We start from the raw sequence: 14,610 nt of genomic DNA on the forward strand, positions 1-14,610 counted from the left end.
GGTCCTGAGTGACTGTAACAAATGAACTGTGATGGGATAGCACCAGCAAAGGGTCAGGCAGCCACCCAGCTGCTTGCTCATTCTACCTCCTCAGTGGGATGGGGGAGAAAATAGGATAAAACAGCTTGTGTATCAAGATAAGGTAGGGAGATATTTTACCAATTACTGTTGTCAACAGAACAGTATTGACTTGGGGAAAATGGGTTTAATTTATTGCTAAATAAATTTTTAAAAAAAGTAGTAAGAAACAATGACAGATGATAAAGCCACACCTTTCCTCCCCCCTCCCAAAACCTCACCTTCACTCCATACTCCTCTACTCTAGAATCACAAAATGGTTTGGGTTGGAAGGGACCTTAAAGATCACCTAGTTCCAACCCCCCTGCCATGGGCAGGGACACCTCCCACCAGACCAGGTTGCCCAAAGCCTCATCCAGCCTGGTCTTGAACACCTCCAGGGATGGGGCATCCACAGCGTCTCTTGAACTTGCAGTAGTAGTCAAATATTTTTATGGCTGTTGAAAGATTCGTAGAGTGGGACCTGTAGTGCTGGCAAGACCAGCAAAATCTGAGTTCATGTTGGGACATCCGGCTGTCACTACGTTATACACTTGTCTCAATACTTTGACACTTCACCCTCTCAGTCTCTATGGGTCGTGAATGACTGTCATCACTGCAGAGTAAGGCATGCAAAAATCAACTTTGAACAAGCTCGTCTGTTTGATTTTAATTTCGTAGGTAAATGAAAAAAAAAATCCACCCTGTAATGCTAAAATTACTATTTAAATTAAATTCTTCCAGAATTTAATTACAATATTATAAGAAGAGATTTTTGCTCGGTCTTTCACTTTGAGTTTACTATTAGTTGATTTTACTGTTCAGCAACACTGCAGCACAGTCCAGCTCAATCTGTTATGGAGTGATAATATCGGTGATTAAATAAGAATAGAAATGTTCCCATCAAACAGTGTGGTACAGTGGTAGCACAAATAACAAGGTTACAGATCTGCAGGTCATGTCTTTCATACATACAAGCCAGTATCGATCTTGGGCAAACTGACTGAGTGCTGCAAGGTCTGAGAATTCTCACAGAAACTGTTTGTCCATACACATTAAAACTTCATAAATGCTAGCTAAAATTGGCATAAGTCCTGAAACGTGAAATGGATTTGTACCTTTTACATTGTAATTACTTCTTTGTCCCTATGCATCTTCTTTTTTTTTTCCTTTTTTTTTTTTGGGGGGGGGGGATAATCGCCATATTCAGAGTTAAATGTTAAGTTAAATCTTAAGATTGTTAGTATCTTTAGTCTTAAAGACCCTTTTTGGCATATATTTTCATAGTTAAAATGTAGGATATTCTTTTTTTTAATATTTTTGAATGTTTGCTTTCCATTTTCCATGAGAGGCTGCCTTTCCAAATTCTATAGATAGAGGACAGTGACTGTACTTTAGCTCACAAGTGTACTGTGTCTCTTCTCCTTGAAGTATAGAAAAATTGAGTTCAAAGAGTGAGTGCAAAATGCATGAGACCTAGTAACTGTTTAATGTTTTTTACCTCCTGATGTGAATGCAGGGAAGCAGAGACCTCATTACCTAAATGATGTATTGGAAAATGTAATTCAGTCCATTGGAGAAAGGCACAAAGGAAGTAAGGCAAAGATCTCTGTGGTAGCTGATATAGCCCTGCCAAATAGCTAGTTAGTTTCAGGCAGATGCTCTTTGTGTAGTGGTTCAAGTACTTTCTCAAAAAATTGTTTGTATTACTTGCATTCACTTAATTGGTACCACAAAATCTTTCTGCTAGTTATTTTCTGTTAATGTGGAATGGCTTTTTGTTACATACATTTATATGTATGTACATACATTTTTTGTTACATACATTTATATCCTGCAAAACTATTTACCTACTTCAGCTGACAAGAGAGAACATCTGAACATGTTTATAATCTCCCTTAAATATGCCATTGGACCATTGAATTAGCATAACACAATGCCAATAAAACATCAGAAAATAATTGGCTCCACAATTAATAAAAATGATCTGATTTGAGGTCACAAGAGCATTTAACAAAGTGCAACCAGTATGTGAGCAGCACTGTCCCTGCTAGAAGAGAGCATGTTGTTTATTAGCTGCATTATTACATCTGGCTGAGCAGAGAGTTGTGGCTCGAGCTTAGGAGGAAAAGGACGGTTTATAATCTTTGGAAAAGAGGGGGGGCTACTCAGGAGGACTATAAGGATGTTGCGAGGCTGTGCAGGGACAAAATTAGAAAGGCCAAAGCTCATCTGGAGCTCAATCTGGCTACTGCCGTTAAAGATAACAAAAAACGTTTTTACAAATACATCAACGCAAAAAGGAGGACTAAGGAGAATCTCCATCCTTTACTGGATGCGGGGGGAAACTTAGTTACAAAAGATGAGGAAAAGGCTGAGGTGCTCAATGCTTTCTTTGCCTCAGCCTTTAACGGCAAGACTGGTTGTTCTCTGGATACCCGGTACCCTGAGCTGGTGGAAGGGGATGGGGAGCAGGATGTGGCCTTCGCTATCCATGAGGAAATGGTTGGCGACCTGCTACAGCACTTGGATGTACGCAAGTCGATGGGGCCGGATGGGATCCACCCGAGGGTACTGAGCGAACTGGCGGAGGAGCTGGCCAAGCCGCTTTCCATTATTTATCGGAAGTCCTGGCTATCAGGGGAGGTCTCAGTCGACTGGCAGCTAGCAAATGTGACGCCCATCTACAAGAAGGGCCGGAGGGTAGACCCGGGGAACTATAGGCCTGTCAGTTTGACCTCAGTGCCAGGGAAGCTCATGGAGCAGATTATCTTGAATGTCATCACGCGGCACTTGCAGGGCAAGCAGGCGATCAGGCCCAGTCAGCATGGGTTTATGAAAGGCAGGTCCTGCTTGACGAACCTGATCTCCTTCTATGACCAAGTGACGCACTTGGTGGATGAGGGGAAGGCTGTGGATGTGGTCTACCTTGACTTCAGTAAGGCTTTTGACACCGTTTCCCACAATATTCTCCTCATGAAACTGGCTGCTCGTGGCTTGGACTGGCGTACGCTTTGTTGGGTTAAAAACTGGCTGGATGGCTGGGCCCAAAGAGTTGTGGTGAATGGAGTCAAATCCGGTTGGAGGCCGGTTACTAGTGGAGTCCCCCAGGGCTCAGTGCTGGGGCCGGTCCTCTTTAATATCTTTATCGATGACCTGGGTGAGGGGATCGAGTGCACCCTCAGTAAGTTTGCAGATGACACCAAGTTAGGTGCATGTGTCGATCTGCACGAGGGAAGGAAGGCTCTGCAGGAGGATCTGGATAGGCTGGAGCGATGGGCTGAGGTCAACTGTATGAAGTTCAACAAGGCCAAGTGCCGGGTCCTGCACCTGGGGCTTAACAACCCCAAGCAGCGCTACAGGCTGGGAGATGAGTGGTTGGAAAGCTGCCTGGCAGAGAAGGACCTGGGAGTACTGGTTGATAGGCAGCTGAATATGAGCCAGCAGTGTGCTCAGGTGGCCAAGAAGGCCAACAGCGTCCTGGCTTGCATAAGAAGCAGTGTGGCCAGCAGGTCTAAGGAGGTGATTGTCCCCCTGTACTCGGCTCTGGTGAGGCCACACCTCGAGTACTGTGTTCAGTTTTGGGCTCCTCGCTACAAGAAGGACATGGAGGTGCTCGAGAGAGTCCAGAGAAGGGCAACGAAGCTGGTGAGGGGTCTGGAGAACAAGTCTTACGAGGAGCGGCTGAGGTAGCTGGGGTTGTTTAGCCTGGAGAAGAGGAGGCTCAGGGGCGACCTCATCGCTCTCTATAGGTACCTTAAAGGAGGCTGTAGAGAGGTGGGGGTTGGTCTGTTCTCCCAAGTGCCTGGTGACAGGACGAGGGGGAATGGGCTAAAGTTGCACCAGGGGAGGTTTAGGTTGGATATTAGGAAGAACTTCTTTACTGAAAGGGTTGTTAGGCATTGGAATGGGCTGCCCAGGGAAGTGGTTGAGTCACCATCCCTGGAGGTCTTTAAAAGACGTTTAGATGTAGCCCTTAGTGATATGGTTTAGTGGAGGACTTGTTAGTGTTAGGGCTGAGGTTGGACTAGATGATTTTGGAGGTCTCTTCCAACCTAGACGATTCTGTGATTCTGTGATACACCACACCCCTGTATAAAGAGTGATACACAATCTGTATTTTACTCTAAAGCAATTGGCCCTGGTACTTAACAGTCAGAGAGACTGTGTACAATCAAGATATTTAGAAGATTATTCCTGTCTGTAAGGAGAGGAATATCAGCCCAAGCACTACCTGGAAATTATTTTCTCAACCTGGAACCTTACCTCTGAAGTGAATGTTTCTCTTACGCAGATAGAAATGAAAGATCGAGGCCCTTCAGTTCCACTATTCAATAGTTAAGTCTTTGCTTGTAAATTAAGATTAAAGACTATGATGGGGGAAGGCAGGGAAAACCCAGAGAGGCACTTTGGCAGCTACAGCAGAATCCGTGAAAGAGAGTCACCAAACCTAGAAGTCATTTTGATGAATCTCTAGCACAGGCACTGCAATGGCAAATCCATCATCATTAAGTAAGGTACTATGTTCAGACTTCTCTGGGAAATATCCTAGCCAGCAAAATGGAGAGATTGAACTGAGTTACATCCCATCCTTTTGATGATAGATGGGCCCCTGGTGTGATGCTAAGAGGGAAGGATGGGACTTGATTTGCTACAATCCTTCACGGTTCCAGGATTATGTGATTCAAGGACCATACATTCCCACTGCCTCTTTATTCGCGTTGAAGTTTGTACCAGTTACCTGTACTTTGTATGAGTAGTACATGCACAGAGAGCTAAATGCTGGAGGGCCTGGTTCCACGCTGAAAGTGGGATGCTGTCATTGACAGCCTGGTGCTTGCCTCCAGTGCTCCATGACCCCAAAGCTCCACCAGGAGGGAACCTGCTTTGGGCATACCCATGGTGTCCATCAGTGCTCATGAGTGGAAGACACCACACCAAAGAAGAAGCAGTTGTGCACCCTAAATCGCTAATGTAGATGTACCCTGTGTCTCCAGGAATGCGAGTGCTGTGGAGCCACGGAGAGCATTTCTGAGCCTTGTTGTAAGAACTTCAGGGTTTCCACTCACTGTCCTAAAGGATATTTCTACTTTTCAACTGTGTAGGGATGGGTTAATAAGCAAATACTCCAGGTAGTAGAATGTACCATTCAGAACTCCTTCCTCTACCTCAGTGCCCTGGGCACTGTATTTAAAAAGTTGTTCAGGTTTGTTCTTTCTCCAAAGCCAGTGGCTCTTTAAATATTTCATATGAAGTAAAAAAGCTTTGACAGGAGAGACTGAAAATGTCTTACCTTCAAATAGCATATAGTACAGTGACTCTATACATTTCTGAATGAGAAAAATATCACAGGAGGTACCAGCACTGAACTCTGAGTCCCTAAAGGCGTATTTATATGGCTCAGTGCAGTTCTTTCCTTTGAATGTGATAGTTGAATTGAAGCTCACAGCCATTGTAGTGTGACCCTTTGTGAAGGATAATAAACACTCCAAAGTATGGTGAAATTAAAAATACAAAACTGACTTTATTGTTTGCTGTTAGCACTTTGTGCAGGATTCTAGCTTTAGTTAAATGAGTTGTATATAATATTTTGTAGGATTCTAAATGCCTGGCTTAGATTTAAAGGTTCCACCACAGAGTTCAAAAGTCTGGTGTTACAGTATTCATTTTAAAAGTCTTTTAGTTCTTTTAATTAGCAGTAGGACCTTTAAAAAGTACTTAAAGTCTAAGCTTGTGTCTCTGTCAAAAATCACCCCTCTCCATTTTTAGATTAGTGTATTCACTCTTAACCAGTGTATTCACTCTTAACCAGTCAGTCAGTTCCTTGGATTTGAGCTTTGGTCTCTTCTTCCAAGTCTGAGTGAAAACAATTCTGTGAAAAAAATAAATAAATCTGAATTCTGAGGCTTTTTGTTTCTCTTGATTTCATTCTTTGCAACATCAGTGTTAGTAAAATAATCAGGTGTATTTGAATGCAGAATGAAAAGAATAATAATAGAACTATAGAAAATATGATTCACTGGCTTTCTGTAAATAAAGGTCTTCAGTCAAATGTTCTAACCTCTGCTAGCATGTGAAAGAGAAGTGTGACAGCTCTTGCGACACTGTCTTTCATCTACGACACAGCTGTCACAGTTAATTCTCGCACCAATTCCTTGCTCTCACTCAGAAAGACGGCATTCATTTTATTAAATGCTGAAGTAGGTTTTTGTGTGTGGAAAGACAACACAGGATACATTTTAATTAGTTGAATATTCAAAATAAGTTATTAGTCACTATCATGCTGAGCTGTCATATCAGATTTAACATGTTCAGATGAAAAGGTAATACATTAGTCACCTTTCATACTACAAATACCTATTATTTCTAGTTCGTAAATGATAAACACTGAACCATATTCTGCCAGCTCCACTTAGAATAAACAGAGCAGCTAATGCTACTGGGATATGATGTTTTACCCTTCTTATATGCTTTCTAGAAATAATTACTTTCTTCCTTTCATCTTGTTCTCCATTTTCTTATGAAATATGAAAATGAGACATAATATTTACAAAAAGTGTTTGATGTGAGGTCAGAATCAGTAAAACAAACCTGCATAGATCTGACAATGCTATTAGGAACCTAAATTTAACGATCACCCCCCCATTCCAGTTCTGCTACCAGGAGTTGTTCCCTAAATTTTCTGCAGCACTGAATCGTAGCAGTGGTATGCTGTATGGGCTGGATTTAGATCACTCAAATTGTGAAATACAGTTCAGCAAATCTGTTAATTCATACACAAAATCAATAGTATTTTTTTTCTTTTTTTCCAATAAATTTCTTCTCAAAATTTTAAAATTTTCATTGTGAACCAAGTTTTTGTCATAGAGTTTCCTTTCACTAGCTTCACTGGCTTAACCTATGTAGGCTGCTCTCTCTGCTATTCCAGAGACCTGTCAACTACGTAACAAACCGGGTGGGCACACAGATGTACCAAACACACAGTGGTACTTCCCCTGCAGAACTCAGGGCTCTGCACTGAGCAGCCCATCAGGAAATGTTTCACCGAGTTCTTTTGGTGTGTTTCTGTTTTACAGGTGGAAATAACTATCTACAACTTCATTTTTGAGTTGCAATCTAACAGCATTCACATTTTTCTTCAGGTCAGATGCAGCAATATCTGTAATTTGAGCAATAGCAGCTAGAAGAATGGAATCTCTCGATTGACTAATCATACTGGCTGTATGATATATCGTTACCTGAAATACTTTATTTTTCTCCAGAACTTTTCTTAGTAATAAACTTGCCCAGTGAACATAAAAATCTTTTTTTTTTTTTTTTTAACGGAAGGAAAAAAATAGCTTTTTAAAGAAATGTATAAAATCAGTTCAATTAATTCCTCATTGCTTAAAATACATTAACAAATTTGAGCAATATTGATCAAAAGTCTTGTAAACCAAAGAAATTTAGAATTATTACATGAAATTTTGGTACAGAAGTTACAGAAGTCTGTTCAAAAGTGTACAGGTATATGGCAAGCAGTTAAGCAGTCCTTGGCAATAAATGCAATTCTCAGCATAGCTAAGTAATCTCTGCAATTCTATGCTGTAAATTTTTCAAAGATTACCTTTAGCTGTTAGAAGCACTGATGTTAAAGTAGGAAAGAATGAGAAGTCTCCATCATTTGATAGCTGCCTGGGGAGTGGGAGGGAATTCTTTTGAAAATACTGTCTGTTTGCGGCACAAACTTTTGTATTCAGTGAAAGAATTACTGGGTGAAGTCCATCCTATGCGACCTGTGAACATGAGTGTGCTTGTGGATGATTGTCAGGGTTTGCTATCTTCCACTAGAAAGATTAATGCTGCCTACATTCTTGAACCTTTGTAATTCTACCCTTGTTTATAGTAATTAAATATACTAAAGCTATATTTGTTTTCTCTTTTTAAACCCGTTGCACTTAGCAATGTAGCAAGAAAGCATCAGCTTCACTGTTGTGGATCCTGAAATCATCTGGAATAATTGCAAACCGTCCTTGGCCACGGATCACTCTTACATTGACAACCACTGCAATAATATTGACTATGGCTGTGTTCAACATGGTAAGTGAAAAAAGAGTTGTTTTTTTTTCAAGATCTTTTTTGTTTGTTTAGTATCTGCTTAGATAATATTTCAGATTTATGTCCCATATCCTAGATGATAATAATTACCAGAGACAGAAATGTAAAGCAGAGCAACAGAAAACATGCTATATAATGAGGACCTCTTTCTGCACAAGAGCTGAGTTTATTAAAGAAAAATGTAGTTTAGAAGGAATAAAAGGTAGTTAAATCCTGGGTTTGAATTGTTTCAGTTTCCTTGCTCATCTGTCCATTGCTTAGAAAAACAGAGTAGCACTCAAAGGATGTAGTATCTCCTCACAGGATGCATGGAAGAATTCGTGCAAAAGAAACCAAGTTTTATTCTGGTTTGTGATGCTCCTCATGCTGTTCACAAAATCATCATAATATATATACATTATTGAATTTCATGTGTTTGTCTTTTTATTTGAAAAAGTAAAAAAATCAAAGCTACATCAAAGCTTCAAAAGTACTGGACTGAAATTTTGTTAGAAATTACCTCTACTGTAGTTTTTTCTACTTGTGCTTTACTTTTCTCTCATAATAGGGAAAATCCATGTTATTCTATTATCCTTTTGTAACTATAACAAATCTGAAGTATATCTGCCATTAGTCTGCATAGAGCTAGAATCTTAATGACCTTGTTTGTTCTGAAGTATGTGTTGTTAAATGGCATGAGCAGTATATGGGATCAGAAAACTTTGTTTGTTTTGCCCTGTGGGCTGAACCTAATGCTATTCATACAGAATCAGGAAATTGTTCCAGCTCAGTTTTACGTCTGCAAAATGGGAACTGTAATATTTATTTCGGTAATGTTTTCAAACATTACAAATATCAGTGCATAGGTATTAGCCACATTTCAAGTCAATGAGATTTGCACTTCAGTGATTTTGAAATTGCAACTCTAGCACTTCCTTGAGTTCCTGGTACTTTTTGTTACTTGAAGTTCATAAAGAACTTCAAGACTGATAATACGTACACTTTTTTTTTTCCCGTAACATTTCAGGGGACCCTTAGTCAATCATTTGTTACAGTAAGTACTAAACCTGTCAGAATGATGTAATGATGTAATGTGGGCTTTTAAATGTGAACACTTGGCATTTGTGGTAGAGCCTTATCTCAGTTCTTTCCTATTAAGCAATCCTAATCTTGGTTTTGTTGGTTTTCTTTTCAGGAGATATTTTTCTTTCTTTCTCATACATTTTTAAGAAGAGGAGATAGACTCAAAAACAATTCTGTGTTTAGGAATTTAAAATTCAGCTAATTGAATTTTATATATAAGATTCATAGAGAAAGACACAAGCGGTGACTGGAAAATGAGAAATTAGGCTCAATTTCAACAGTGAAGACAGTTAGCAATGGGAGAAATTTGTTCAGAAAAAATATTGATTCTCCATCGCTTCTTGTCCTCAGCTCAAGACTATATGCCTTTATGAAAGATAAAGTTTAAACAAGGAAATGTTAACTGGGAATGCTGCAGGACGAAACATAGAGATGGAGTGGCTTGTAAAATGGAGGTCAGATTAGACAGTTTCTCCTATTTTGAACTAAATTAAATAAATGTATACAAAGAAATTCAATAACCTACTTGGTACTAAACTATATTTTGAGTTAGAGGTCATGCAAGCATATGGTTATTTTAAAATTTAAAAAAGTTAAAAAATGTAAAAGAAGATATAGTCAGCAACTGTTTTTTCCTTAGACTGAAGTTCTACTATTGTGTACAGTTGACTGAAAATTTGGCCTTCAACTAGAAAAAGATATGTTAGCAAAAAAGCAGTTGTTCACTACATCATTTTTAGGAAAACGTTCTCAATTTTATTGGTTCAAGTCCATTTTTATGTGGACTGAATGTTACAGTGAAACTTAATATGCTGTATTTTAAAGTCTTTGTGCCTTATCAGTAATGACTGCACTATTACAAATAATCATGTTCCATGGTATTCATGAGATGATAATTTTAAGTACAATTCCCACCTTGAAACTAAACCTTAATAGTTTGACTAGCAAAAATGACTTTAAATGTGATTGTGAAATTTGCATTTCCTTAATATTAATAGAAAATTGTGGGAGAGACTCTGAAGTATCATTATTATATCTCCAAGCAACATGTACTTAATAGCAGAGTCCATTAACTGCATTTATTTCCATGAACTCTTTCAGTAGGAAAAGGCAAAATGTAGCCATTAAGATTTAATGGAGATAAAAAGTGTCTAACCATCCCACACCTAATAAATCATAATTAAGACCAAAATGTCAAATAAAACTTAATCTTTATGGTCAAGAGACATTAGAATAGAGTGGGGGTGCAATTTGATTTCAAACGAGCTGTTTTAGCAGACATCCGAATGTAGTCTTAAGGGGTATATAGTCATGATCAGTGGAGTGAAGTTAAAAAACAGCTAATGTGACACGAAGTATTGAGTACCTCTTAGCTACAGGCAGAGGATGACTAATGCTGCTTCCATTGAGCGTTAGATTTGGTGCCATATATAAAATAGAACAGTTATCAATGGGTGAGGACGACTCTGTTTGCAATGTTGACCTGCATTAGAGAGAACATGAGGAAATATATTGCAGGGAACAATCCAGACATCGCAGAGCAACAGCAGGACTGTGCGACTTCAGTGGGTCGATTTGTGGAAGCTGAATGCATGGCTGTAGATGATACATCAAATGATTGTGCCTCATCACACTCTGCCATTTGGGTGATCTGGATGTGGCTTGCTGAAAGAGCCATGGAAGAGCATTTTGTTTCAGTGACTTCTGCAGCAAATGTATGAATGATTCGTGGCACAGCAACAGAATCTCAGGGCTATACTTTCCCCTAACTACGAGATTGAAGAGTCAGGATGTTACTTGCTTTTCTGTCTTTCATCCAGTAAATTTTGAACTACTGGAGTATTTTGTCTTAAAAAAAAAAGGTCTTTAGAAATACAAGATTGACGGTTTGAGTATTTTTGCTCCATTGTTTAATGTATGTCTGTAAGCATGGGAGCAAGCATTGGCCGCATATTGTTTTCCCTCTACTCATGGCCGTGTTTTAACAATGACAGATAATTGAACAAATTTGCTTCTATGCTCATAGTAAAAAGTTGGTTTCGTTAATACACCTTCCTTTTAGCGTAGCTAACTCTGTTAATACAGTTGCTGATCTTGCTCAGTGCTATATTTTAAATAAGCAAGGTCTTCTGGCAGATGCATTCTGATTACATGTCCCTCCAGTGCCTAACACATTGGAGACCTTATTTTGGAGGGTGCCTAATGTATTTCTTTAAAGAATAAATGGACACGGCCTAGAGCTTGACCTGGCCTGTGGGGAGAAAAGGTAATGCCCAGCTGGAGTTGTCATTTAAGTGGTACATGCAGGGCTCCACCACAAAGCCATTCCACGTTATAGGAAGAATTTAAGAACTTTTAAAAAATCAGTATCAGTCTAGGCACAGTGGACTAGCAGAGATACAGCAATTCTGGTGTCTTGCAACTGTGCAGGGAGAGACAGAGGCATGCTGTTACACAGTCATTCGCTCCACAGATGAACTGACATAAAGAGAAAACACCGCACGTGATGGTATCTGAGTCTGTAAAGGCCCAGCAGGCTCCTTGCCTATCTTATGGAATGCTCCTGGGACCTTTGAAGAAGGCAGTTGCTTTCAAGTGCCTCTATATGGAGGCTGGGACCTGAATACACAGATACTTAAAATAGGTATGCCTTCTTTTCTTGACACATGAGCTTTTTATGAAATGAAATGAAATTATGGAAAAACTTCATTAAGTAATTAGCATTCCAGGCTCACCTAAAGCTCCTGCTTATAAGTTCATGAAGAAGAGAAATGCTACCAGAATTTGTGATTCTCCACATTATTCTTTTGCCATTCCTGTGGGGACCTGGGGACTCAGCTGTTGGACCAACTGTCATTTTCAAATGAAGTGGCAATACATGTTTTGAGCAGAAAGTTCTCTCAAGCCACATGGATATTTGTAGAGTTGGCAGAAAAAGAAGAAATGAACAAGAGAAGTCCTGCAGGTTTGCCTCAGAGCTTCAAACAAAAGAATGATGCTGCATCATTGCTTCATTTTTTTGTTTTAAGGGAAACACAAATCCTCTAGTTCAACCAGTAATACCACGCATGAACACTTCTGCCATACTTTAAAAGTATACTCTTCTCACTATATCTTTTGCTGAACAAGAGAATAGACATGGACTTTCTTTACAACAGTATTATAAAAGCTGTAGACCATTGTATGTTGAGAAAATTGCATAGCTCTTCTGTAATGGCAGAAAATTAATTTAAAATAGAGCTCAATTTAAAATATTCATATGAGGCAAGGACTTAGTGGGGAGAGAGAGGGAGAGTGACAAAGATCTTTTTATACTTTTCTTTATAGTTTTCACATGTCTATTTGCAGTGTAATTTTTTTTAATAAAGAAGATAAAATAGTGATGGGGTCAAATTAAACTTAAGCTGTAAATTTAGATGTGCTGTCTCAGACCTTTGGTTTTTTGCTGCTTAAGTGTTTCAGTTGATTAAGCACATCTCTGCTCTGGAACTGCCGATCCTGGAGCAGCTCCTTCATGCACAGCTTACCTTTGTTCTGTGTGGTTTCTTGCTGGTGTGCAAAACCACATTTCTTAGAGTTCTGATTTGTACAGAAACTGATTGTAGCATTTGTCCTCACAGACGGATGCCGCATGACATATGCAACTGCAGGTTTGTGACCACAGTTGGACTAACTGTGGTAGATACTCAGATCAATTAATTTTGCAACTTCTTCACCATATGATTCAGTAGGTCAATGGAGGACTCTTTCCCACCTCTCTCCCTCCTGCCCACCTGTCACAGGGCTAACCTCTTCACGTAGTAACTCTTAAAAGTTTACACATCTTACTTTTTATTCCATAATTGTTTAATTTAGAGTGTGTTTTGGTTAGTGCACTTTAATACTAAATTCTGCCACCTTTCCTTCTTCTTAATAGGATGCTATTTTATGCGCCTTAACCTGGAAATCAGTAAGTCCACTTGCTTAGTAAGGTGAGATACAACCCATTCAACTTGGCCATGTTTACAGGTTATCAGACTACATTCGTTGGGAAGTCTTGGTTCTGGTGCCTTGTGGATTATGCAGAAGTGTTTAAAGTACCTTGGTGAAAAAGTTGACTTTATTTTTAGTAAGAAGATGAATGTGTTAATCTTGTGTAGATTCCTGGTCAGATAACAAGAGAGATGCACTAACATGCTTATCCTGTGATCAGGGGAGGATCTTTTACCACATGGTTCCTATTGAAAGACATAGCAGCACAGCAGGTATTTTCATCATGTGAGACAAAAAATTCACAACTGAAGATTGAAGATTATACAAACACAAGAGAAGAAAAAGCTGCTAGAATATATGAAGTTAAAATGAGAATTTAATGGTAGTGTGCTCAGATGTTCCCTGGCAAACATTGGTATTCATAAAAAATATTGCTTTCATTTGAGTCATTTGAGTAGGTGTGACTGCTTAGTAGGACTGAGCTGTCTCTTACAAAAAAATACTATGTTGAAGAACAATATATATCTCCAAAGCGTGATAGCAGATGTAGATAACTGATGAGAGACGAGAAATACAAGTACAAACACATCATTCAGAAATAAGTGTTGTTTGGCTCATGGGAGAAGACAATGCTTTCATATCCTTTTTATTCCTCTCTATGCTTATTTATGTATTCATATATACACCACCTTTTATATCGCATTCTGTGTATACATTTATAGGTCAGAAATGCCCTGTACCAAAGCTCAAAACAAGATTAAAATGCCTTAATAGAAATCAATATATTTATATATATATGCACACACATTTATGTATATATAATATGATTATGTTGCAGATCCTCATGATATGTAATCTTTTGCTCTGTGGGCATGCCTGGGACAGGATTCTGAAACTAAATGCAATTATTTCATGTTTGCAAAAAAAGTTATATGCACTATTAGCAGGATTCATCGTCCACCCTTGGCACGTTACCTGGGTAAGGGCACCTATTAAGATGAGGATGTCTATGTAAATAGTTGGAGGTGAGGAAAGGGTTTAAATACTTAGAGCAGTCTGTAGGACCTTTGCCCAAAACTGTTCATGTTAAAGAGGATGACCAGCATCAGCTGGGTTAAACAGTAACCACGGGGCTTCAGAAGGAATTTTGAACTAAAGAAGGAATTAGGCTGAACACAAGTAGAGGAGAAGTGTGAGAATTCTTGGAGTGGAAACAGCAGCAATCAAAACCTGGTTTGACACCGCTAGAAGTCACCCTTCTTACCCACACCTCGGGTATGTCTGTATTCATGAACTTGTGGGGTACTTTGTCACCCTCATGCACATCAGTAGATTGTGGAGAGCAGCTACACGTAAAGCTGTAGCACCCACATCTCCCTACAGGAGGGGTTTGCATGTAGAGTGCCCCATGCTTCCATAAGA

At 39.3% G+C, this 14,610-nt stretch overlaps 1 protein-coding gene across 4 annotated transcripts in view; it reads left to right on the forward strand.

Moving 5' to 3' along the window:
• ADCY2 (adenylate cyclase 2) overlaps nucleotides 1-14,610 on the forward strand; it is a 219,193-nt gene that overhangs the window by 169,825 nt on the left and 34,758 nt on the right. For all 4 annotated transcript variants that reach the window (XM_083827173.1, XM_083827172.1, XM_083827175.1 and 1 more), the window contains one exon: nucleotides 7,999-8,136. In XM_083827173.1, the coding sequence (XP_083683299.1) occupies nucleotides 7,999-8,136 (138 nt within the window). The remainder of the gene's footprint in view (nucleotides 1-7,998; nucleotides 8,137-14,610) is intronic.

Source organism: Anser anser, assembly GCF_964211835.1.
Source record: "Anser anser genome assembly, chromosome: 2".
Classification (NCBI taxonomy): Eukaryota; Metazoa; Chordata; class Aves; order Anseriformes; family Anatidae; genus Anser; species Anser anser.